This window comes from Malus domestica, chromosome 04 (genome assembly GCF_042453785.1).
Source record: "Malus domestica chromosome 04, GDT2T_hap1".
Lineage (NCBI taxonomy): Eukaryota > Viridiplantae > Streptophyta > Magnoliopsida > Rosales > Rosaceae > Malus > Malus domestica.
In genome coordinates this window covers 5,150,811-5,177,126 of record NC_091664.1, presented here as the reverse complement: position 1 = coordinate 5,177,126, position 26,316 = coordinate 5,150,811, and the positions used below count along the sequence as shown (strand labels likewise).

The window sequence follows — 26,316 nt, the reverse complement described above, 5'->3', positions numbered from 1 at the left end:
GTTGGGGTGCGCTAGTCGGAGTAGTTGTGCAAGACATGGGTGGAACATGAGGATCCCAGTAGCAAGCTATTGTAGTGGACCCTCTTTCGAACTATTTGTCCTTGCATTCATACGAGTCAAACCTGAAATGTTCTCTACCTAAAATAATTACTTATTTGGAATAAGAAAAATCATAAATCAAGAAAAAATAAAAAAGAATGATGTATGCGTTCAACTAACTTCCACAATTGATATGATTATTGATTTTTCAGATATTTGATGCTAAATTTTGTATGTTACATACTTTTTATAGTTAGCGCTTGCATAAACGCATAGACAAAAAGAATTATAATAATTATCAGAAAAAGAACCAAAATAATTTCAATTATCTTTGTGAAATCAGGACTTTCCTTCCATACTCTGTATCTATAAATGATATGGATAGATGACGGTCTAACTTCAATCTAACGATATTAGTAGTCATATCATTTAACGATACGGAGTATAAAAATTGAACCCATTAAACAATGGTTAAGTAACTTAATTAAGAAAAAAAAAACCTCAACAAAATACTAATTAAAAAACGAGCCGGCCAACCACTGGGACTATCTATCGCACTCGAATCTTTTTATGGTCGAAAATCGCAATCGAGTTTCAGTACACCCGAAAGCGCTAAAGCCGCACTATTTGGGCCCCACTCCACCTCAAAAGCGTAAGGAACAAACAACTCTCTCTCACTCTCTCTCTAACCAGTGACTCACCCACCACTGACCATTCTCATTTTCTCGCATAAGCACACTAATTTACGCGCCAAACACATCACCCCCTCGCCCTCTGTCGGAGAAAATGGCGATGGACGATCGGCTGGCGGAGCTCAACCCAAAGCCCAGAACCTGCGTCGTCTTAGGCGGCCGAGGCTTCCTCGGGCGATCGCTCGTCGTCCGGCTCTTGAATATCGGAAAGTGGATCGTTCGCGTTGCCGATTCGACTCAGTCCCTCCAGCTCGATCCCTCCGAGCGCGACTCCCTCCTCTCGCAAGCTCTCTCCTCCGGCCGCGCTTCCTTACACGGCGTCGATGTCCGCGACACGTCTCAAATCATCGCTGGTAAAATAAAAATAAATCTTTTTTCGAAATTTGTTTTGTTCGTTTATTTTCCGTTTCGTGTGTTCTTGTTTGGTTGCTGTATGAGAAAATGCGAGAGAGAAAATATTTGATGAAATCAAAAGGTAGGCTGGCTTGAGACTGAAGTGATGCATTTTGTTGATTGAGTGGAGTGGTTCTAAGCATGAAATGCTAGGTTTTGATTTGTTACTTCGTTTTCGTTAAAAGGATTGCTGAGAAATTGCACAATTTTAACAAGAAAAGTTGATCAGAGGTGGAAAATTTTAGGATTTCTCCCAGATTATAAGTATTTACTGGTGCAATATTCTTGAAAACATTGAAAATAATTATAAAAAAAAACCTCTAGAGGATTCAGAAACCGAACTGAAGGAATGGGAGGAAGAGGCGTAAACTTAATTACGAATGTCTTATTGATCAAAACGTGTGATTGGAATTCAACTCCAAGGTTACTCATCTAGTGTTTGGTTGCTAGAGATTGAAAGTGTTTCACATTTGATGTTTTTGCTCCAATTTGTGAAATTAGGGTAAAATAGGTGTTATGAAATTCGATGGGTGTAATAAGAGCAGGTTTAGTTTATAACATTTGTCTTAGCTAGTTGCGTAATGATTCTCCTTAGATATCTGTTGCACTGCTTCCCGGTTTCCATGTTCAGGCACTTGTGGTATTTTCCTATTATATCAAAGCTCTGAGTTCAGAAATTAATTGCCATATTATGACCTGCATCTCTTGCAGCCATTGAAGGTTCATCTGTAGTGTTCTATTTGGATGGGGATGATTTACCCACACATGATTTCTGCCAGTGCTATATGATTGTTGTTCAAGGTAAATCCCTATTAATGAAGAAACAAATCAGATTTTTTGCAATGCGTATTTTGGAGGAAAAGATGGTTACTGTCATCTCAAATTCTTGTGCAGGTGCAAAAAATGTTATCAGTGCTTGTCGAGACTGCAAAGTTAGGCGGTTAATATACAATAGTTCTGCTGATGTAGTTTTTGATGGATCGAAAGATATATTAAATGGAGATGAATCTTTGGCATACCCTTGGAAAGTATGTCACTGGCAAGGGACTTTCTTCATGTTTATAGTGGAGCACTGCCTATTTTTCGATCTGCTAAAATTTCTTTCTAACTTAGTTTTATTATGCTTTATACAGTTTGATGATATGTTGAGTGACCTCAAGGCTCAAGCAGAATCACTTATCCTGCATTCTAATGACATTGATGGTCTTTTAACATGTGTGCTTCGTCCTAGCAATGTATTTGGACCTGGAGACACACATCTTGTGCCATTTTTTGTGAACTTGGCAAAATCTGGCTGGGGAAAGGTTTTTTTAACTATCCGTTCATTTCATCCTATGTACTGTTTCACATACACTTTGTTAACTTGGAGCCTTATTTAATAATCACACATAATTGATGTTTGCATACCACCAATTATGATATCGCCTCCCTCGCCCTATCTCTGGTATCTTGGTCATTATGTGGTTTAATATCTTATAATTCCTCGTACACAAGTTATTTTCAGTATTTTTTGAAGTAACAGAGATTCTCATTTCAGTTTATTATAGGGAGTGGTGAAAACATGTCAGATTTCACATACGTTGAGAATGTTACTCATGCTCATATCTGTGCAGAAGAAGCTTTAGAATTTCGGATGGTCTCTGCTGCTGGAAAGGTACTTACAATTTTAAGTCTCTTGAGTGCACAGCACTTTATTTTTCCGTTTCTTCTAGGTCCATGGTTAAGAAGGTACTTGTGATCAATATGTAGGCCTTTTTCATCACAAATCTCGAGCCTGCAAATTTTTGGGTATTTGTATTACTAATCTTGGAATGCCTGGGATGTCAAAGGTAAAGCAAACATTCCTATATTTTTCTGTGAGAGACTTTACATTCTTTGTTTGTTGTGTTGTTGCATAAGCAGGGGATAGATGCATATATTTGCATGCATTATTAATATAGGAAAATAGTAAGAGAAATAAAGAGATGAGAGATCCATACTAACTCTGGCCTTTAGCATTGCCCCCAAAGGTTTATTGGAATCACTCCAATAGGCAAATTAGAAAACGTTAGGTTTTATTCTAGGAATCCAAGAGATAAACTGAACTTACTATAAATGAGCAAATTGCATATCTTACAAGATCAGTGAAAGGCACAAAGGCTCTTGACCCTGTCATGCTTGGTACTTGGGTATACTTGTATTATAGTTTGAACTTTGACTCTGGTATCAGTATATTTGCTGCTCCCCGGACATTCTTATGTATAAGATAAGATTACCACCTTTACAAAAATTTATCCATGGTTCAAGTCATACTAAGTTGTCATCATGGCCAATTTTGTCTGTGTATTTGTTGCTAAATTTCGGCAATAGGCTGTAGGAACAGAGAAGTGTGGCCCCACCTTGGGAGTGGGAGAGAAAAGAGTGTAATTTCTTAGTAGAGTTAAGAAAATGAATTGTTTTCCACCTTATTGCTATTGAAGGAAAAACGAATTTTAACCACCCTAGCTTTCACAGATATGGAAATTGCTGATTTGTTAATTGATTCATTTAATTGTGTAGCGCAATTTTTATTTCTCATGCATTATTGTGCTTGATTTAAGGTTATAATTGACATATAAAAGAAGAAAATGCTTAATATCACCTGTCTACATGGGCACACCCATTTCAGAAATTTCAGTAAACGCTTCATCTTACTTATTGTATGGAACAGTTATATAAATGAAAATATTGAAGAAGGTTGGTGCTATCCACGCACCTCTTTTTACTTCCCACACACCTCCTGTTAGTTTCTGTCCTTTAATCTTCTTCAATTCATTTGATCTGATGGCTGAAATTTAAGGTGTGTGTGGAAGTTAAAAAGGGGTGTATGTATATCATCACCCTTGAAACATAAGCTTATTTTCAAACCCTAAATTGAGCAGTATATTTTTCATTTTATCTTCACCTTTTTTTTATTCTGATATGTGATCTTCTGTATTGGCATCTTTTACGTGCTTTTACGCATGTACTATGTAGTCCAAAGTGTTAAAAACAACTCTGGGTTTTTATTATTTTATGTTTCTTTAGGATCTGTTGAGGTTTCTTTGGAATCTTTTCATGTTGTGCCTCAGAAGTCATTTTTTACCATTTTTTTCTCATTGCAGACCGTTACTGAAAGTTCCTGCTAAGATGGCTTGGTATATTCTTTTGTTCATCAAACGGGTATCCGAAAATTATGGAAGGATAAAATACAACGATTTGATGTCAGCGCATTACATTCAATTAGCTTCACGTAGTAGAACGTTCAACTGCACTGCGGCTCAAAACCAGATTGGGTATTCACCAGTTGTCTCGCTGGAAGTAAGTTTTTCATTCATTTATTATTGTTAGTCCTTCATGTCATTTAGTTGCAACTTTACTCTTGCCTTGCCCTATAAAAGAGAATATTGTGATGTGTTTTTCTCCATGTTCAAATATATTTTGCAAAGTTGCAGCATTGGAATATTCTTGGCGGTTTTACATCCTTCTATAGATATCCGATTGAAGCTTATGACCTTTACAAACTGTCTGGCTAGTTAGGCCCTGACATGTTCATTGTCGTGCCACATCTTATATGCTGGATCCTGAGCAGTATTTGATTGCTCTAGTATATATATATAGTACATAGCAGAAAATTAATGAAGACTGCTCCCTGATCCTTTCGTTTTGGAAAACAAATTCCTACAGTTTTTGTTGCATTTAAAGTGGTGTATATTGTCATATTCTCCTATGGCTTACTATAGAGCATAACAATTCCATGTTTAACATTCTTCTTTGTCTGTGTACAGGAAGGTGTGAAATTAACCGTCGAGTCATTCTCTAATATAGCCAGGAACTCATCTATCCCAACTTTCAGAAACTTTAATGAGGAATCAAAAGTGGAGAAGCTGCTAGGCAGTGGAGAAGGTTGTTTTCCGTAGTACCATTTTATTTTCTGCTCAATTTTGATATCAGCTACACATTGTAAGCCTGAAGTCGTTTTTTCATTTTTAATTATATTGTTTTTACTCTGCGCTCCTTTTTCTTTTATCTGGGATGAAGTTTTGCTTTCACTTATCCTCAAACCTGCAAATCAGATTTCCCAGTATTTATCCGAGTGTGTTTGACTCCTAGTAACAAAATTTATAACTGGGTAGGGCTGGGATTGAATCAGAACTTTGTGCCTGGTTTTGGGGTTCATCTACATATGTTAATTTGTTCTTGCATGGTCCCATGGTAATACGCAATTTGGTCCACAGCTTTACTTCAACTGATGAACAGAGTTTAAAATAAATGGAACACACCAACTTAGACAGTATTTGCATTTCAGAAAACATCTTTGGATTAAACGTGATCGTCGTTCATATGCATTCACTCAGGCCAGACGACACTTTGTCCTCTGTTTTTGTACTTTTTCTTTTCATCGAAAGTTTCTTGCTTTGATAAATGAAAAATATGCATACTAGAACTTTCATGAAAGCTTTTTATTTGGATTGTAGAATGACATTGACTGTCACTGCAGTTGCAGACATTCTGCTGTGGCGTGATGAGAAGAAGACTTTTACATATTTCCTTGCTTTGAGTATGTTGTATTACTGGTTTTTCCTTTCCGGAAGAACTTTTGCCTCGTCTTTGTCCAAGCTTCTGCTGTTAGTTTCATTTGGCCTCTATGGATATGGGATTCTACCACCCAAGATGTAAGTATTTGTGTTTACAAAGCTTTTGCTTGATTAAACTTGTAAGTGCTTGGAGAATTCTTTTGTGCTTTAGTTAATTTACATATACTGACCATAATGTCTTTCGAACAGGTTGGGTTTTACCTTTAAGACACTATCTTTATCTTGTTTTGAGATCCCTGAAATGGTAGTGAAAGAGAAGATTGCAATGATAGCATATCTGTGGAACAGAGGGGTTTGTTATTTGAGACTACTGGCCCAGGGAGATGGGTGGTATATTTTCTTCAAGGTGTGCACTAATAATTTATTCCCTTTATTGAAGTGCATGACTCCTGGAAAATGTCCAATTTCACGTTTTATGTAACTTTTAACCGCGAAACCTTTTCGTGAGCACAGGTATTGCCAGTTTTAGCTGTCAAAATTTGTGTATGTTAGGAAAATTTGGACCTAAATTCATTTATTCGTCTTGGCCAGATTCTCAAGAATTAATATGACCATTTGAATGATTTACATTGGAATTGACCGGCGGTATTTGAACGCTACTTACCAATACTATTGTATCCCTTGCTTATTATACTTGTTGGAAATGTTTGCGTCAATTTGATCCATGCAGAGTATGAACTTCAGCATCTTTTCTTTCTTTTCTAAAATAACCGTTTAAACCTCAATTATTCTATTTACAAATATCTCTTTCTGATACATAAATTCTAACATTTCCAAATGCAACTTTTATATGAATGGGTGAGTTTTCATTGACAGCAATTATTCTCTTGTGGCCATCTCTACAGTTTGCAGCTTCCTTCTTTTTCCTCAAGTTGATTTTGTCTCATGCCTCGACTGTGTCGTTAGGTGTAGGTAAGAGAATGCCAGTTTCACCATGCCGGAGTCAGTTAATCGCTTATTTGTTTAAACTTTGTGTTGATCTTGTTGGACATATTTTGCAGCGCTGGTGTTGGCTTTCACGCTATTTTTTGTTTGTGAACAATATGAATCGGAAATAGATGGATTGGCAAAGCTACTGTTCAACAGGTTCATGTCAGTTTCTGGGTCGTTGAGAACAAATGTACCCGCTTCTGTGCAACAATATCTTCAAAAACGTGGAATCTTGCATCACGACAAAGGAGCAGCAACAGTAAAGCATCAGAAATAGCTGCCACTGCGACCTCGATAGCCTTTTCACAGAAGTTTTTCTAACTGTATAAATCCAATCCAATGGTCTGCTAACTAGGTTAGATTTGTATGAACATACAGATTTTGGGGCAAGCCCAACAACAGAGAGAGCAAAAATGTTAGGCTGTAGAAATCGATGCCTTTTCGGCATGTCTGTGTTGTGAGTTTGATGTTTTTATTGTTACAAATCCGGTGAGGTGGTTCGAATCAAGCTTTGTTTTTCTCCTTTTCTTTCATTTTGGGTGAAGGAATCAAGCTTTGCTTTGAGTGGGAAAGATTGGTAACATAGATTAGTACTTGAGGCCCCTCGAGTAAATCTTCATCACTGCATTTGGATTAGGGAAATAAGTTTGAGGTTCGACATAAGTGAGAATTTTTAACTCAACACACATTAAATCACTTGGGTTGAGGTGGTGGTTATAGTGGTGGGGTGCAGGTGGTGCCATAGCAAGGTCGTGGTGGTGGTAGTGGTCAGAGCTGGCTTTGGGGGAGTGTGATCGGTTCTATGGCATAGGGTCCCAAAATTTTGGGGGTCCCCCAAAAATATTTTTTATTGAATATAATAATATTATATAAAAATAATATATATAAATACTAATCAAATCAAAATATATACGTATAAAAATCCAATGGGCCAAGACTACTATTTAAAAGCCATGTCAGACTACTACCTAAAGCTAAAAGCCATCACCCATCAGACTTAGACTACTAAGCCATCACCCATGGCCCATCAGACTTAGACTACTACCTACGGCTACAACCTATACGAAAATATATAAAATAATAATTAATAAAAGGCAAATCGGCAAAGTTAATCAATTAAAGTGGAAAACCCACTGACCGAGGCAAAATTCAGATACACTCTCTCACGCCAAATCCTAACGCTGCGTAACTGCGCTCCACTTTTCTTCTTTTCACACCAGAGTACCAGAGCACCAAAGTCAAAATCTCAAACGCTATGACTGCCAATGTCCCGGACTCTTCTCTCTTCGTTCCACTGTTAGATTTCCCACAAATTATTAAACCCTAATTTATAAATTTATGAAATTAAAGAGAAACTTTCAAATTATCAGAGTGATGTAGACTTCGATTAAAGTAAGATATTTACTAATTTAAGTATATTTCTCATCTATAATGATTTTTATTTTTATTTTTGTACTTTTCAGGGCAAAATCAAGAGAAGAGCAGTCACAAAAAATCATTAGACGCACACGTATTACGGATTATCAGGTTTCATTGTTCATACTTATTATAATTTTTTTGTGATCTTGTTTGAGATATAAAAGATAGCACCTACTAGAAAATATCCATTTGGCTACTTAAAGCATCAAAGAGAAAAGTTGAACAATTGATTCAGTCTAAAAAAAAGGAGCTATTGATAGGTTCTTTTTGAAAGAAAAAGAACCACAAAGTTCAGTGGATGATTTAATTACGGAACAACAGGATGACAATGAGAAATTAGTTGATGATTTGGGCAATGATGAAATTGTTGATGACCTTGATGAGAATGATAATCATGAGGATGCTCCTATTGTCACTGATCAACCGAGTGAGTCCATTCCCTCAAACATTTATGATCCTCAAATTTGAGATAGTTTTGATCCTAAATGGATTGATTTGTTGGCAGAAAAAGGTCCTGCAAGAGATCTATCAATTGAGAAAGGTCCTAAAGATCAGTTTAATACGCATTTTAATGCAGCCTTTTACACTCAATACTTATCCAATTGAGAGAAACATGTTAGAGATTGGCTAGTCTATTCAAATGATGTTGATAAAGTGTTCTGCTTTTGTTGTAAATTGTTCAAGAAAGGACCTCACAAATGTCAATTAGCAAATGAGGGCTACAAAGATTGGACACATCTTAATGTGAGGCTTAAAGAGCATGAAAACAATTTTGATCACATCTCGAATATGACCACTTGGATTGATTTGCGTCTTAGATTGCAGAAAAACGAAACAATTGACAAAGTTGTGCACGACCAAATCAAGAAAGAAAAAGAGCATTGGAGGGAGTTACTACGAAGGTTGATTTCCATTGTGAAATATTTAGCTAAACACACACTGGTTTTTCGTGGAAATAATGATACTCTTTATCAAGGAAGTAATGGAAAATTTATGGGCCTAGTTCAAATGATGGCTGAATCTGATCCATTGATAAAAAAATCATCTTCAATGCTTCTAAAATAATGAGATTCGTTATCATTATCTTAGTCATACCATCCAGAATGAGTTGATATTGTTGATATCTTGTGAAATCAAAGCTGCAATCATTCAAAAAGTCAAATAAGCTAAATATTTTATTGTGATACTTGATTGTACTTCTGATTTTAGTCACCAAGAACAGATGACCTTGATCATAAGATGTGTGGATATGAACAGTACTCCAGTAAAAGTAGAAGAATATTTTTTGCAATATTTGATTGTGAATAACATCAGGAGAATAACTGTTTGAAGGGTTGCAGAATGTATTAAAAGTTCTTGATCTTGATATTGAAGATGTAAGAGGGCAAAGTTATGATAATGGATCAAATATGAGAGAAAGACACTAAGGTGTACAAAAGAGGCTTTTGGATATAAATCCTAGGGCAATGTACACTCCATGTGGTTGCCATAGTCTTAACTTAACGCTTTGTGATATGGCAAACTCTTGTGGTAAAACGAAAGACTTATTTGGAACAGTACAACGTATTTACAGCTTGTTTGCAAATTCTACAAAACGATGGCTGATTTTGAAAGAAAATATAAAAGGACCGACTCTCAAATCATCGTCGGCCACACGATAGAAAAGCCGTGTTGCGAGTGTTAAAGCAATTCAATCCCAACCTCTATAAATAAAAAAAGCTTTACTCCAATTAGCAGAAAGTGATAATGACTTAGTAACAAGAAGTGCAACTAAATATTTGGCAACATACGACATTGGGAATTTTGAGTTTTTATTGGGCATGACTATTTGGTATGAAATATTGGATGCTGTTAATGAGGTTAGCAAAGATTTGCAATCTAAAGACATGTTTATTGATGTTGCTATAGAACAAGTACAAAGATTGATCATTTATTTTGAAATCCCATGTTTCCAGAAAAGCGTCAAATTCGTAGAAAAAGACATTTTGATGAGAATGAAAGTGAATCATCCCAATCAACTGAACAATCAACAGAGGAATCTTTTAGGGTTCATTACTTCTTGTATATAATAGATCAAGCTATTGGTTCACTGAAGAGTAGGTTTGAAGAATATCAAACGTATGATGATATATTTGGGTTTTTGTTCACTTCAGAACGGTTGAATTCGATAGACAATGATAAATTGAAAGATTATTGTGATCGGCTTCAAAATTTTCTCAAGAAAGATGAGCTTTTTGATGTTGATGGGGATGCATTATTAGTATAGTTGAAGCTTTTACGAGAGTGTTTGCCGAAAGAAATAAAGACATCCATTGACATATTGAATTACTTAAAAATGATGCGTTGTTTCCCGACTGCAAGCATTGCATACAGAATTTTGTTGACTGTACCTGTTACCGTTGCATCTGCATAAAGGAGTTTCTCGAAGTTAAAGTTATTAAAATCATACTTGCGGTCAACCATGTTGCAAGAAAGGTTAAATGGACTTGCTTTGATATCGATTGAGAGTGATTTTTTAGACAAAATTGATTATGAAGATTTAATTGATGATTTTGCAGCAAAGAATGCACGAAGAGCCATCTTTAAGTGAAGCTTCAGTTCTAGACTTTTTTAAGTTTTGTTTATTTCCAAATTGCTTTTTAGCATCAATACATTGTTCAATTTTTTTAAGATGTCTTATAAGAGGCCCCTTTTATAAATTTCGCACAGGGCCCCTGAAATCTCAGAGACGGCCCTGGTAGTGGTGATAGTGGCGGTTACAGTGAGTGGTGATTGTGTAGGTGGTGGTAGCAGTGAGGTGGCGGCAACGACGATGGTGGTGGTGATGATGGAACTGAAGTTGGTGGCGGCAATGTGGGGGTGATAATGATGGGCATGGAAATGTGGTGAAAATATAGGTGTTGGTGGACGGTGATGGCAGTGAGGTGGTCGCAACAATGATGGGTGGTGGCAGTGGGGTTGGCTGCGGTAATGTTGCAGTGGTAGTAATTGTCCATGGTAAGGTGGTGTCAGTAAAGGTAATGGTGGTGGTGGGCATGGAGTGGTGGTGGTGGGGAGGAGTGGTGGTAGTAATGGCTATGGTAAGGTAGTAGTGGCGGCGACGACGATATTCATGGTGAAATTTTAGAATGGAGATTTTGGCCTAAGTAAATCAGCCATCCATAATAAAAAGACGACTAACTTTGTAAGAAGCACTTCCAATTGTAAGAGCTTTATAAAAGTTTATTGAAAATCAAAATGCTTCTTGGCGTGTAACAAAAAAGGGCTTGTACGTTTTGTTGCTAAATATAATCACAAGTGATTTTGTTTGTTAAAATGCTTTTCAAATTATTTTATAAGTATTTCCAAACAGACAGTATTAAAATCATATCCAAGTGAACGGAACCTGTGCTATCTCCAATGGAATGCCAAAGGGCTCAATATAATCCACTTCTTGCAAATACACATATCTTGTGGGCTAAATGAAAATCCTGAAAGAAGATGCTCGGGCTACCGTTGTTCACGGAGCCCACCCGTGTGAAAAGGAAAGAAGGCTGCTAAGTTAGATTTATGTAACACAGTGCACCAGGAATCCGGATCCTCGGCAGATTCTCTTTACGAGGATTTTGAAAATCCGTGAATCGTGTTCATTTATCGTATATCTTACGATAAAAAATCATTTTAAATTTATTGTTTAAAATTATACACAAATAGTACTTGACAAAAATTAATTACATAATATACGATGAACGGATACGATTCACGAATCCTTAGGATCATCATCGAAAAAACCGGAGAGGATATGTTGGGTGCACCAGATATCATGCACCCGTGGCAAGAAAGCCGCGGGTTTGAAAGCTTGCCGGAAATCGGACGGTCCATCACAAAAGCTTAGGGGTATATTTGTCATTTCAGTATTGTATAACGGGTGAGGGAAGAAAGCCTATCTCTGCCTTGTGTATATAAATGGCTTTCCCGGCAGATCTGGCATATCTCCTTTCTAATTATTCGATCCCTAATTCCCAAAACCCTAACCCTAAACGTATCCAGAAAATCAAGTAGTTTCGCCCAATCTTCAGTCTGTACACTGCTAGGGTTTCAATTCAGCCTCAATTCCATTCAACTCAATTCAATCGCAATGGCGCCTGCGGCCAAACCGAACAAGCAAGGCACAGACGATTCCGAGACGCCGTCGAACAATCTCTGGGTTGGAAATTTAGCGAGCGACGTCACCGACGCCGATCTCATGGACCTGTTTGCCCAATTCGGTGCTTTGGATAGCGTCACCTCCTACTCGTCACGGAGCTACGCCTTCGTGTTCTTCAAGCGCGTGGAGGACGCTGCGGCGGCCAAGGAGGCATTGCAAGGTGCCCTTCTGCGCGGAAACCCTGTTAAGATTGAGTTTGCCCGACCGGTTCGTATTGATCTTTGTGCATCGTTAGGTTTATTTGGTTGTTTTTGTATGATTTTTATTGATTGCTTTGATTTTCGAACAAGAAATTCGTGTTTATTCGATTTCAATCAAATTGTGCTTATCATCATCATCCTATCATCATCATCATCATCTATGCTCCCGATTTTAAAGACGAAGAGTATGAGTGATGCGCTTATTTGATTAGAAGCTAAGGAAATTTGCGCCTGTTTCATTGCCCTTCTTTCCCTCTCTCTTCGGATTTGGGAAAGTTTCGCTTACGAATCTAAAAGCCTCAAATTGTTGAATTGGGCTTAAACAATAACATTTTAGGCATGAAAAACCATAATCTTCAATGGGGAAACTGAGAAGTATATGGATGCTGATGATGTTCAGCTTCCTTAATTTCTCAGAATATATTCACAGTTATGATTTAAGTTGCCCTTGTTTTGCGACACCCTATGTTCTTAGGCATCCCATTCTAGAGTGCTTAGCATCGATAATTTCCATTCCAGCGTGGATAATTTTGAGGATATGAAGGATATTTTTAATTAATCATACATCCATTGCTAAGATTTTTCCCTTTATTTCATGGAATCTGATTCGGTGTAAAAGTTTAACAATTACCAAGATATGTGTTAGTGTGACCAATTGGTTACATAACCAATTTAAGCCTCAAAACTGCGAATCAGATTTTACATCTGCGGTTAGGTCTCTGCATAAGAACTTAGTAGTAGATTCGCTTTTTTACTTTAAATGTTCTTCTTTTTTTCCCAAAATTTTGAATCGATGTTAGTTAGTGCACAAAGGGGGGTTTTAACCAATACTGAAGCACCAAACTCAATATTTGTGCACACACCAATCTCAAAGGATCAGTTATGAAGATTTTGAGGTTCAAAAACCATTGAAAGGAATCCCATAAACATGTCCAAGCTCCAAAACCGCGAAACAGTGCACAACCTGAGTGTTTGTTGGTCTCTGCGAATGATCAAATACGACTCCAGTAACATGATAGGTGATTAATTGAAATCCCTTTGTCCAGATAGGTGATTCATTTCAACCTAAAGCGCAATACAACATTATGAACCGACGTCATTGAGTGCAAAAGTTGTGTTTCAGTTTCATAATAATTTTTAGTACCAAAATAGGCATGTTTCAAATTCAACTTGAGCACCAAAATTAATATATGTGCACCCACACCAATCTTAGTTTTGCTTTAGTTTCAATGTTTGAGGTGCAAACACAACAGAAAGGATTCTATAACCATTTCCAAGCTCCCAAACTGCGAAACAAACACTATCTCCTGTGAATCAAACTGTGAAACAAACATTACAGCCTGCGGAAGATCAGTTATAATTCCTATGTAATGATTTGAAATCTTATTTTACCCTCATTGACTGTACCCAAAACTTAATACCTCGACAAACAACTCAAACGTTTACCAATGCCAGTAAGCGCACAAAGGCGTGTTTCTGTTTCAAGTTAACACCAAAGTGTTAGGTGTTTGTGTACACAAAAATCTCAAAAGATAGCTAATCAACCTTTGAGGATGGAGCAGACCGGATCTAACAATTCTAGTTTGATGGCAATTTACTAGGAACTAAGCTTCACTGTCTTCTTTTACCACCCATATATCGTACATTTGCAATCCATTGATTTTTATAAGTTGAGCTTATATGTGTTTTAATAAACGAGTTAATAGGAGAACAAAGTCTTGTGAGAACAAGTGTTGTGGAAAGAAAGTTACAAAATGATTGTATAATTTGTATTAATTGGATCAGATGAAGCACTGTGCATCTCTCTCAAGTTTTTTGTCTTGCAACAAAATGGTAGTCCCATAACAAAATTGACAAGGAGAAATTTAAACAATGGTAGGGATAGCAACATTGTGAAACAGATGTAGATATCTCTCCTATGTACTTGTATTGCGCTCTAGTCTTGGTCACACTTTAGTTCTTACCCCTCACCTATCAGTAACCTTTAAATCTCCATCCTGTCACTTATGGGGATGGAGGAAGGGTGAAACCCAAGGTCGGTAGATATTTGCAAATATGAAGTTATAGAAGGACAATCATATGGTATCATATTTAGGTTAAGGCAAGGGGCATACGTTGTAGTGTAAAACACGCCATTTTATTTTTTGCAAATAGGAAAAGAAGCAAGTGACCTAGTTGCTTCTATTGCCTTATCAAAAGGAGGAATAGAGATGGAATATGTTTATCATGTTGATTTGTTTTTTCCCCATTTATTTTGTGTTAGTATGTCTTTAGCTTTTCTTAGTATGAAATCAAGCCTATGGCCTTAACTATGCATGCATTAGCCCCCTGAATGTTTTGATGCATGGTTCTACTGAATATGTTCTTAACTATGCATGCATTAGCCAGTCTGTCCGGATATGGCTTACTTCCAAGTTTTGATGCATTCATCTTGCCATTGTTATGTCTAGCATAGTAATCTTTGTGATTTTCTTCCTCTGCTTAGCAACTGTTGTACAAAGTGTTTTTAAACCTGAGATCACTTTGTTTCACTCTTTGTTTGTTTATCCTTGCCTTGAAATAAATTTGTGCACCTTTTACATTCTTGGGGACCTGAAGTTTGTGGTTCTTATGCACTTGTATTTACAGGCAAAACCTTGCAAGAATCTATGGGTAGGTGGAATTAGCCCATCTGTCTCAAAGGAAGAATTAGAAGAAGAGTTTTGTAAGTTTGGAAAAATGGAGGACTTCAAGTTCCTTAGAGACCGTAATACTGCATTCGTTGAATATTTTAAATTGGAGGATGCTTCCCAAGCAATGAGAAACATGAACGGGAAGAGATTGGGTGGTGACCAGATACGCGTTGATTATCTTCGATCACAATACTCGAGAAGGGTAAGTTTATTATTCATAACTTCAATGGTATTTCCATGGGTATATTATTGCGGTTCCAGGACTTTGTGGGTTAGCAGAAATATTGCAAGTGAAAATTCATTAGAGAGCAGTTATATGCTCTCTGCGTGGCAAATTCAGTGTTGTCTGGTGCTGACACTTTGTTTTGAAAGATTCTTTCTAGTTCTATGTGGGTGTCTTAAGGACATGACACTCCCACCTGAGTAACAATGCCAAATATATATTACACTTATTAAATGGATGGAAGGAATTCGCCATAATTACTTAAATTTCATAAACCTATAATCATTTTTTTTGTTTAAATGGAAAAAAAAAAAAAGAATAACTAAGAAACAATTAACCTAGGCGTGGAAACTCCAGTCATATTATCAACAAGAATTTGAATCAAACAATCAGGAGAAGCATCTATTAACAATCATTTATTGATCAGTGTTTTTTGATTAATGCATTTGCATGTTCACTGTAAAATGTCCGGCTTCAGTTACTTATTAAAACGCTTAGTGAAAATGAACAATAGTTAAATTTTGTTTTCTTTTCATATGTAAAGAGTTTCTGGTTTCCTTTGGTCTTTTGAACAGGAACAGCCTGACTACAGAGATGGACAGTTTCTGGCCAGAAACATGGGGCCTGCTGATTCACATAAAAGACAACAGGTGAGGAATAAGTTGCATATAGTGTTTCAACCAGAAATGGTAAATTCTTACAATGTTGATTGTGTGTATATTTGTTGCTTCATAATAACTATTTGTCAGCTGGTTATGTCACACAAGGTGCATCTTACCTCCAATAAATAACTCAGAGTTGTAGACTTACCTTTGGTCCCTAGGGTCTGATTTATGCTTTTTGTGGGTTAGATAGAAAATGGAAATCCTTATGTGAATTCCAAATGGGAGTAAACTTCTCTGTTGTGATTATTTTCTCTTAACTTTTGTGTCATGTTGCAGTATTCTCAATCTTCCGGGGGACGAAAAGGTGACAGTCAACCCAGTAATGTTCTGTGGGTGGGCTATCCTCCTTCTGTGCAGATTGATGAACAAATGCTCCACAATGCCATGATTTTGTTTGGTGAGATTGAGAGAATTAAAAGTTTTCCTTCAAGACACTACTCCTTTGTCGAATTCAGGAGTGTGGATGAAGCTCGGCGGGCCAAGGAGGGCTTGCAAGGCAGGCTTTTCAATGATCCTCGGATTACAATTATGTTCTCAAGCAGTGGGCTGGCACCTGGGAAAGAATACCCTGGCCCTTATCCTGGAGGCCAAGGACCTAGGTCAGATATGTTATTCAATGAACATCCTTTTCAGTCTTTACCAATGGACATGTTTGGTCATAACCGTCCAATGATGTCTAATAATTATCCTGGAGCTCTACCACAAAATGGCATTCTTGGACCAAATGCTCCAATGAGGCCTTTAGGTCCTCAAGGTAGGTTTGACCCTCTGCTTTCAGGTCCAGAACTTAATGATTTGGCATCGCTTCATAATTATCAAGACGGAAATTCCAAGAACCTGATGGGTCCCAACTGGAGGCAGCTGTCTCCTCCCACACCTAGGGCCGTGTCTTCTCCTGTGCCTGGTATTAGGCCACCCACGAGACCTGCATCTAGTGCATGGGATGTGTTAGATGCTAACCAATTTCAAAAGGATGCTAAACGATCAAGAATAGATAGTCCTTTGTCCATGGACGACCCTCCATATCAGTTTAGAAACGTTGATGACCATGGATTAGGGTTCGACTCGTCTTACGGACTTGGTCCGGTAATTGATGGAGGTGCTTCCGGACCATCTATGAATGTCCAAGGGAAGAATCGCCTTAGTCCAGCTGGTGTAAGGGTCTCAGTTGGAGGGCCTCCTGAAAATGATTTTATATGGCGTGGAACTATTGCCAAGGGTGGAACACCTGTTTGCCATGCTCGCTGTGTCCCTATAGGAAAAGGAATACGAAATGAGCTGTGAGTACAATTTTCCTTTCATCTTCTGTTTTTTATCATTTTCTTTGGGGACTCGTATGGCATACTTTCTTTGTTCTACTTAGAACATATACATGGATTCCACTGCGCTATGGTATTCGGATAAAAGTATATTATCAAGTTACCAAGACTATGAAACCTTAGTATTTCACAAATGTTCATATTTATCCATGCAATATCAGCTTTCTCATGATTATATTGGCAACCGTTTCTTATTCATCCAGTTTTACATTCTCAGTATTTTGGAAACTACCGTTATTTGACTTGGTCTAGCTTTTCCTCTGTTCTTTTAGTGTTCTTTAGGGGCCCCTGCTTGTTTTCTTTTAGCTCGGGGTGGTTTTCTTTTGCTTGTGGTTGTTGTTTCTCTTTTGTAATTCTTTCGTTTTATAAAATTCTTTCGTTTCTTTTCAAAAAAAAAAAGTATTTTGGAAACTAAATTATTGTTTCAACTGATGTGCCAAATGATGTGTCTTGAAAGAGGGTCTAGGTGAGCTTGATCAAACGACTTACTTCATACTTAACATTGTTTAGTGTCTAGGCTTTTTTTTCTTTCTAATGCATGTTCTATGACACCCTTTTTTTATTTATTCATTATATTTTAAGTATGGATAGATGAAGACATTACTATTAGCAGTTTGTCTACTTTATTCCAGAAGCCCCTGAAGCACTTCCCTTTTGAACTTAATAAGACTATTAGCATAGAAAATACTACAGTCATCTTATTATTAATGCGAAACATTGACATTATTATTTATTTATTTATTATGATCTTGCCTTCCGGTGCTATCTATCCCAATGCTTTAAACTTTTCTTCTTTATGGTTTTGCAAGTTTACAGTTTCAAACTAATACTTCTTACCCTATCCTTCACCCTATAGAAATGATATTTGAGTTAACTCATAATCATACATTCCATGTGTATTTCAGTATGCAGGTAGATAATGTATAAACCAAACAATGTTTTTTCTTTGTTTTTTGATTGGAACCAAACAACTTGGTTAATAACGTTGTTAAATCCTTATTATGATTACTAAAAGCACTAAAGTGGGTTCAGATTTGCTAGTATCTCTCTTTATTTTCAAATTGTTTACACTCAATGATTTTGGACTTCAAAAAATATTAATTATGATTCTTTCGTTCTTTTTCTGGATAATCTTCAAAACTAAACTTAGTTGCCCCTCTTATCTTATATCAGCATGGGTTGTTTTTGGTGCGTGTAGAGAGAATTCTCTTGTTTGTATTTAATGTAATTGTTTTCTGTTTTGCAGTCCTGAAGTTGTTAATTGTTCGGCTAGAACTGGACTGGATATGCTCACAAAACACTATGCTGAGGCCATTGGATTTGATATCGTTTTCTTCTTGCCAGATAGTGAAGATGATTTTGCTTCCTACACTGAATTCCTACGTTATCTAGGTGCAAAAAACCGTGCTGGTGTTGCAAAGTTTGATGATGGGATGACCTTATTTTTGGTGCCTCCTTCAGATTTCTTGAAGAATGTTTTAAAAGTTGCAGGCCCTGAACGTCTGTATGGTGTGGTTCTCAAGTTTCCACCAGTTCCTAGTACTGCTTCTATGCACGAACAGATGCAGCCCATGCCACCTTCACAGTTTATAGATAGACAGCAGATTCCTTCTTCACAAGTTGAGTATAGTGTAATCCCACCGAAGGAGGATCATATTTTGCATATGGATTATAACAGGGTTTTGTATGAGGACTCAAAGCTTTCTGCAAAACCACTGTTTCCACCTACTAGCGAGTCCTCTAGAGGGCAACTGCAAGACTATGCTTCTAGTAATAGTACTGCAGTATCACAAGCTGGAGTTGCTTTAACTCCTGAACTTATTGCCACTCTGGCAACTTTACTGCCTGGAAATGCACAGCCGTCTGGTCCAGAAGGTGCTAGGGTACCAGTATCCTCAGCAGCTAGGCATTCATTTCCTGCTTTTGCACCTAGTGAAGTATCTTCTCCTGGATGGAAACAAGATCAACAAATTTCTGATCATACCGGTCATGCATTACAACAATTAGGTAATCAGTTTAATCCACACGAACAGAATCATTCGCAGTACCAACCTTATCCATCTGTTCCAAACTCATCCAACCACTCTACCCCACTAGCCCCTGGTATCAACCAAATCCCAGACTCTTCTACCAGTCAGCCCTCGCAGTCTGCAAATTCATCTAGGCCTTTGAATAATTTTACTATCCCTTCTCAAGGCGGACAAACTTTTGGACCCTCTCATCTCAACCAGCACTATCTGGCCGAAGCTCCTCTTGGTACTCAGAAAGGCTTTTCAGCACATGGAACAGATACTTCTGTGTTGTACAATCCACCTGTTTCTCAGCAACACAATAATTCTATGGCCTTTTCTGGTCAGACTTATGGTGCTAATTCGCAGTCTCAGACCTTTCTGCCAGTAGCGGCTGAAAAGGTGAACCCAGAATACCCAAATCAAATGCAGCAGCTTCAGCCTTCACTTGGGGCTGGGGCTGGTCCGAGCGCCCCAGATGGTGAGGCAGACAAAAATCATCGGTATCAGTCGACGCTCCAATTTGCGGCTAACCTCCTCCTTCAATTACAGCAGCAACAACAGCAGCAGCAGCAAATGGGTAGTCAAGCGGGGCGAGGGTCTGGAAGTCAACAATGATAATTATATCCCCGTATAGGTATTTTTCTGTCTCTGGCTTATGGTTAGTTTTTTTTCTTTGCATATGATTAAATTTTATGTGCTAGTATGTGTTTTATATTAATTAATGCCATAGGTTTAGCACATATTTCCTTGGGCGATTGAACAATATGTGATGTGTCTATTTTTTACCGGATAGGCTTGCTCTATGTCCAGTGACTTGTTTGCGTATGACTTTTCTTTGAATCAGTGTGCTCCTAGAGAAAAACACATCTTTTGGAAGTATTAGTCGGTCAATTCATGTGTTTGTTTCTTTTCTTTGCATATGGTGAAACTTGTGTGCTAGTATTTGTTTTCTCTTACTTCACGGGATAGATTTAGCGAATCATTCTTCTGGATATCGAACTATAGTGTAGTTCCTGGCTGTATAGGCATCCACGTTCAGTTATTTGTTTATGTCAGTCAGCGGCGGAGCATGCAAGAGACCAACATTGGCCATGGCCCCTACAATTTTTGTAAATGTTTCAATAGAAGGTATAATCATATGAAGCCTTTCAACTAAATCCTGCAACGTGGCCCCTCCAAATTAAGCTATAACTGTCTAGGTTCTCTTCCCAAATGTTTTACACCAAATAGGTATTTTTTAATTTTTAATAACACCAAATAGTATTATAATATAACCTTTGTTTTTATCACCCCTCTGCCGAAAATAATTTTTTTTAATAATATATATATATATATATAATTATATATACACATGTTAATGTGTAATTTGTTATCAATATGCTTATCTGACATAAGATATCAACATGCAAACTTCAACTACAATATATTTCATCCAGAAAAAAAATTTACCACATCAATTTTTTGTGTTACATTCTTCAATCACGTAGTTTTGATTTTTCTTGTCTTGTATATTTCATTAGGTATATGATTTTAACCTTGAATTGTCTTACTTGTGTGATATGGTTTGAGAATAATGATTTTCTCTTGTCTAGATAGTATTTTTTATGCCCCTTATATGGCCCCTGCTACCAAAGTTGTCTAGCTCCGCCACTGGTGTTAGTGACTTGTGCTTTTGAATGAATGTGTTTTTCTAGAGAAACATGCATTTTGAAAATGCTTTTAGTTGGAAAATCTATTTGCTTGCTTTCTTTTCTTTTCATATGGTGTAACTGATGTGGTGGTATTTTTGTGTAATTAAATCCTTAGGTTTTATCACAGCTTTCCTAGGAAGTAGAATTGCAGAACTTTTTATGGTGTGACATTTCTGGTTGGATAGGCTTGCTGCAGGCATATTTGTATTCAGTGATTTGTTTGTTGATCATGGTTCTGGTTTCATCGGCAACGTTTTCAATATTGTAGTTGGCTCGAGAATGTTCATGTATGTCTAGATATTTTTCTTTATTTATATAGATATTGTGGCGATTTTGGTGGGGAAGATGTTTTTCAGTGGTGTCTATTACTAGGATTGTTTTCATAGAATATACAGATATTTGAGGATGTGAGGGCTGAAGAGCTGGAGAGTGGCTCCTTTTTTGGGCTTCTCTCTGGGTATTGGTGTCAGCAAAGTTTAGGGAGAGTTATGCAGCTTTGGCACCTTGAAATTGACTTTGGAGCTTTTCCATTGGACTAATATAATCAATGGAATTATAATATTTAGCTATCTGTTGCAATCATGAGCAAAGAATGGTTTCTTGTAAACTGGATTGTTTGATCGCAAGCGTGCAAAGCAGATAATAACTATGTTTCATAGCACAGGAGTTCTGTTTGTGGTGGGTTGTAAGATTGAATTGTTGTATCCAGTTAAGGATAGACTTTTTATATCAAGATTTTTCGTGTTTAATAGATTCATGTTTTCTCTTTACCCAAAATATATATATATACATATAGGGTCAGGATTTGGGGACACTTTTTTGACAAACTTTCGTAGGGCTCACTCCATAATTTTTTTTCAATGATTCGAATTGTCTATTTTTCAAATCATCATTCATAGATCATCCTTGCAAAAAATTAGACAAATCCAAAACCATTAAGACATTCATTTGTAGTGAAGAAAATGAACGAATACAGTCCAGCAAAGAAACACTAAAATGACTACCATTTAATCCAACGGTCATATGGTTTCAGATTTTGGTAGACATGATCTTTGAAGTAAGACCTAAAAGATAGATGGTTCGGATCGTTGAAAAAAGTTAGTGGGCCCTAGAAAGTGTGTCAACATGTGTGTTCCCTGATCCTGACCATATATATATATATATATATTCATGGTTTCCATGTAAGTTTGGACAGTTTTGCTGGTCTAGTACTCAAATGTGTTTCCTAAGGGAAAGTATTTTCTTCCTCCTATTTTGGTGCCGCTGCCATTGTCATTTCTAGATCTTTTTTAGTACATGTTTTCCTTAGTTTTTTTCTCTTTAAGAATACATGTTTGCATATTTGGTCCAGTCAGTTGTGTTAGTAGTGTATGTTACACTTGTTGATATATATTGACAATTTTCTTGTACTTTTTGTATTATTCCCGTGTATTTTTAATACTTTATCTGCATCTTTTTATTTTATTTTTCTGTTTGAAACTGCTGTTCTTTTGCGGTAATCATCTCAGTAGTTTGTTGTCTTCCCGTTTGAGTGCATTGTTCTTCATATCAGATGGCATGTTTTTCAGTTATAGCAGTTTGTAATTTTATGAAAAAGAACACTGTATTGGAGTATTTTATCTTCCCTTTTCCCCATCAGTATGCTTCTACCATGCAGTTGGCGTTAATTTTATATCTGTAGGTTAAACTCATTCTTTATAGCTTACTTTCTTCTGTCATATCGAGGCAATGGTCTTGTCCGACTATTATCTGACCTTAGGGTGTCCTTTTCAACCCTGTCAAATTGTAACTATCGTATGTAATTATGTTCTGTAAGAGTTGTTCAGATATTTTAGTAACAAATGCAATTCTTGGTTGATGAATATCTCCTTAGAGTTGCATATTCTCCTGCTAACATAACATGGTAAACTTTTAAATGGCATTCAGGTCGTTCCCCTTATCAATTTCCGTTCGATATAGGCGTCAGTATGGTCAGCTATCTGCTATTTTAGATGATAGTGTCCTCTCAAACAAATGACTTGGTATAATTTACATCCTAAAACGGCAGGACATAAAGGCTAGTATGTAATTTTGGATAGAGATTTGTTTGGCTTCCAAAATTGTTTAGTCTCTCCTTTTTACGGATTTGCGTTTGTGAGAGGTTTCAAACATGTAACAAGTGTCCAAACTCTGTAAACAAGTAAACTTAACAAACCGAATTATAAGGATACAAAATTGGCCCAATAGGTTCATGTTAAAAGCTATTTCATGATGAAAAAGTTGAGAATAGGTTAGTGCAGTAAAGAAAAACGCATAATAGTCACCCGTGGAAAGTTAGAGGTTCATCTTAAGACTTGCCTCCTGTGACAGGTTGAAGTTCAGCTGGTTCTATGAACTCTGAATCCTTTTGGTTTCCCTTGTGATAATTTGATGGCCTCGTAAATTCAGGGAAAAAGATAATTGCCGTGTTCTTGAAACGGTACTAGGCCGAGCTTTCAGCTCCCATCCATCTGATTCGATTCTATGCTGTGTCTTGTTAATTTGGTTGAACCTAAGTTTACCTCTCCCATTGTTGGTGCTAATTTTGGCATGTATAGGAACCTATGAAAAAACTCTCTCTGGTTCTCTAGAAAAGATTTTAAGTGGTAGGTAATAAGAAACAAAACAGATAAATGTTTTAACAACAACAACGACAAAGCCTTTTCCCTCTAAGTGGAGTCGGCTATATGAATCCTAGAACGTCATTGCGCTTGGTTCTGTGTCATGTTATCCGTTAGATCCAAGTACTTTTAGGTCTTTTCTTAGGGTCTCTTCCAAAGTTTTCCTATGTCTTCCTTTACCCCTTCGGCCCTGAAACCTTTGTCCCGTAGTCACATCTTCGAACTGGAGCGTCAGTAGGCCTTCTTTGCACAGATAAATGTTTTAACACTACCAAAAAACATGTTATATCAAATATGCGAATCAGTTGTGTTCGTTTTACCCAGTATCTCGGAGATCACACATATTTTCGTTTTTCCTTGTTTGTTTTGATTTTGGTTTGAGTGAAAATAATAGATGATAGTGTACCGACAGTGTTGAACATCAAATATTCTCCGTTGGTGCAAACATTTGATTGGTAGCTGAACCTTTGTAGACTAACCTGCAAGCGAGGTAGGGAATCGAGGATTTATGGTTTCTTTAGTAATTCGACGATATGCATAAGAAACAGATAGAAAAGTGTTCATTCTGGATGTCACTGCCTGTTTATGTATCGATTTCTATTTGAAGTTCACCTAGCGCGAATTGTCGAAAATCATATTGTTTCTGGCATTTTTGAGTTCATACTTTCCGTCCCACGAAGATTGAACAATTTGGTTCCTTTTTGGTTTGCTGAGGGATCTTCCCGTCGGAGGTGGATTGTCTGCCCTCCCATTTCCATACTCTTCTCATCCCCTTCTGTTTGTGTGGTCACGGTTAAGCTACGTCAACATTAAAGTAATAGGAATATAAAATGTTGACGTGGTTTAACCGTGACCACACAAAACATGAGGGGATTGGAAGAGTATGGAAATGGGAGGGCAGACAATCCACCTCCCTTCCCGTCTGCGCATTCAACCTTTTTATGTCATACGTTAGCGCTTTTTGTGTCGTGTAATTCATGTAGGCTGTAAAGTAGTCACCAATTCTTTGTACTATGGTGGCTTGGATTACTCTCTCTCGAACCTCACAAGCTTCTCAGTGCGATCAACATTTGCGATTTTGTAGCGTTCCTAAAAGCACAAATGTCCCCAAACTTTATGTTTTCCTGCAGCAGTTTCCAACCGAAACATTTACTCCCGTCGGCATGGCCATCCAGTCTCGTCTATTCTTTTCATTTCCGATGAGCGTCGTCAAGTTAATTTTTTGTTTTCTGGTAGATGTCAGAGAGGCCGAGGAGATTCGAATCCGAATTTTGAATGAAACGACTTTGCCCTGTCTATCTTGTGAACAAAACTTGAGTAGAAGTAGATATGATTTCCCTGAACGGTCAAGCAAATTCAAATGTTTTGCTTCCATACTGATGAGCATCATTATCTTCCGTTGGGTTCGCTAATCTGTTAAATAAATGTCTCATTACTTGATATACGAGTTGGTTCGACCACTAATCACAGCAACTAATACGAAATTAGGAACCAAATAGTAGATGTTTTTGTCATTTACATACTCAAGGACCGTTTATCTTTACGCGTTTATTTCAGGGTTTGAACCAGCGTTTCGCTGTCTATTCGGACTTGTAGGTTCGTGTTTACAAGGTGTTCGGAGTAGAACGGATTTTCGCGTTATGGACGTTCGTTTTGCAATCGTGAAAAGAGAAAAGGGTCCTTCCGAGGAACTCGAAAACCAGGAGATGTTTTGTACATGCTTAAAAGTACGTTTGGCTTTTGTTTCGAAAGGTCGACACGCCTATTTTGTTAATTTGTTGTTTCAGTTTTTGAAGCACATACAAATACAATGATGTTGCCCTAGTTTTTTTTGTTTTTCTTTTCCTAGAGTGTAGCTTCTCAGATTGTTAGCATCAACCTTCGTATCTCTTTTAATTGAGCGCTTGTTGTATATCTCCCTCTCTCTCTCGTTTTGGCTTTTAAGGGGGACATTGACTATAGCAGATGTGCCACCTCTTATGCACCCAAATTCGAACCCTTTTTTTTTTTTGCAGTTTAGTTATCGCTGTGTGTAAAATAAAGATTAAAAGAAAATATTCTAACGACTTATGACTGGTTAAATGGTGCATATGTCACGTCCGGTATTCGGTCCAAGCTAAATTTGAGCAGGCGACACTTCACGTTACTTGTAAAGCAAAAGGTAACTACTTCCGAGTCTCCAAAACTGAACATAAACAATTCATTACCATTTCTTACAATAGACCTCAAAATGAAATACAAATCTTCCAAAATTCATAACAAAGGTACAAAACATTAGTGTACACAGTGTTGTCGAAACAGCTATCTAAGGTCTTCCAAAAAGAAGGAAAATCTTCAAATAACATGTCAACTTCTCACCCAAGCTGATTTGAAAGGGAAGGGAAAAAGAGTGAGCTACAAAGTTCAATAAGTAATCTAAGGGCCTGTTTGGTATCTTATTTGAAAATTTTAAACATTTCTCAAAACATTTCTTAAGAACATTTCTTAAAAACAATTTTCTTTAAAACTCAAAAACTTGATTGGTTTGCAATTTAAAATTTTTAAATCTTACGAATTAAACTAGACGAAGAGATCTAAAAAGATGGGGTTACATGAGAGGGAGAAAGAGAAGAGAGGAGGAAAGAAAGTAAGAGATGATTGA

The 26,316-nt window shown here is 37.1% G+C and overlaps 2 protein-coding genes across 2 annotated transcripts; both read left to right on the top strand.

The window, feature by feature from the left end:
- The first annotated feature begins 586 nt into the window (after positions 1 to 586).
- Positions 587 to 7,157, top strand: LOC103419184 (3beta-hydroxysteroid-dehydrogenase/decarboxylase). The gene is made up of 12 exons (XM_008357302.4): positions 587 to 1,084; positions 1,836 to 1,925; positions 2,019 to 2,152; positions 2,258 to 2,428; positions 2,662 to 2,778; positions 2,874 to 2,953; positions 4,247 to 4,442; positions 4,910 to 5,027; positions 5,623 to 5,797; positions 5,909 to 6,065; positions 6,565 to 6,631; positions 6,721 to 7,157. Exons 1-12 carry the CDS (start codon positions 826 to 828, stop codon positions 6,924 to 6,926), a joined length of 1,770 nt encoding a protein of 589 aa, XP_008355524.3. The 5' UTR covers positions 587 to 825; the 3' UTR covers positions 6,927 to 7,157.
- A 4,822-nt stretch (positions 7,158 to 11,979) lies between these two features.
- Positions 11,980 to 25,589, top strand: LOC103432751 (flowering time control protein FPA). The gene is made up of 6 exons (XM_008370953.4): positions 11,980 to 12,461; positions 15,083 to 15,328; positions 15,925 to 15,999; positions 16,291 to 17,294; positions 18,580 to 19,979; positions 25,233 to 25,589. The coding sequence occupies exons 1-5, from the start codon at positions 12,186 to 12,188 to the stop codon at positions 19,958 to 19,960; spliced, it is 2,982 nt and encodes a 993-aa protein (XP_008369175.3). The 5' UTR covers positions 11,980 to 12,185; the 3' UTR covers positions 19,961 to 19,979; positions 25,233 to 25,589.
- The last annotated feature ends 727 nt before the right edge of the window (positions 25,590 to 26,316 follow it).

Coding starts and splice junctions, on each gene's coding strand:
- LOC103419184 (XM_008357302.4), top strand. CDS start 826: ATGGCGATGGACGATCGGCTGGCGGAGCTCAACCCAAAGCCCAGAACC. Junction 1,926..2,018: donor CTATATGATTGTTGTTCAAG/GTAAATCCCTAT, acceptor ATTCTTGTGCAG/GTGCAAAAAATGTTATCAGT. Junction 5,798..5,908: donor GGGATTCTACCACCCAAGAT/GTAAGTATTTGT, acceptor TCTTTCGAACAG/GTTGGGTTTTACCTTTAAGA.
- LOC103432751 (XM_008370953.4), top strand. CDS start 12,186: ATGGCGCCTGCGGCCAAACCGAACAAGCAAGGCACAGACGATTCCGAG. Junction 12,462..15,082: donor AGATTGAGTTTGCCCGACCG/GTTCGTATTGAT, acceptor TTGTATTTACAG/GCAAAACCTTGCAAGAATCT. Junction 15,329..15,924: donor GATCACAATACTCGAGAAGG/GTAAGTTTATTA, acceptor TCTTTTGAACAG/GAACAGCCTGACTACAGAGA.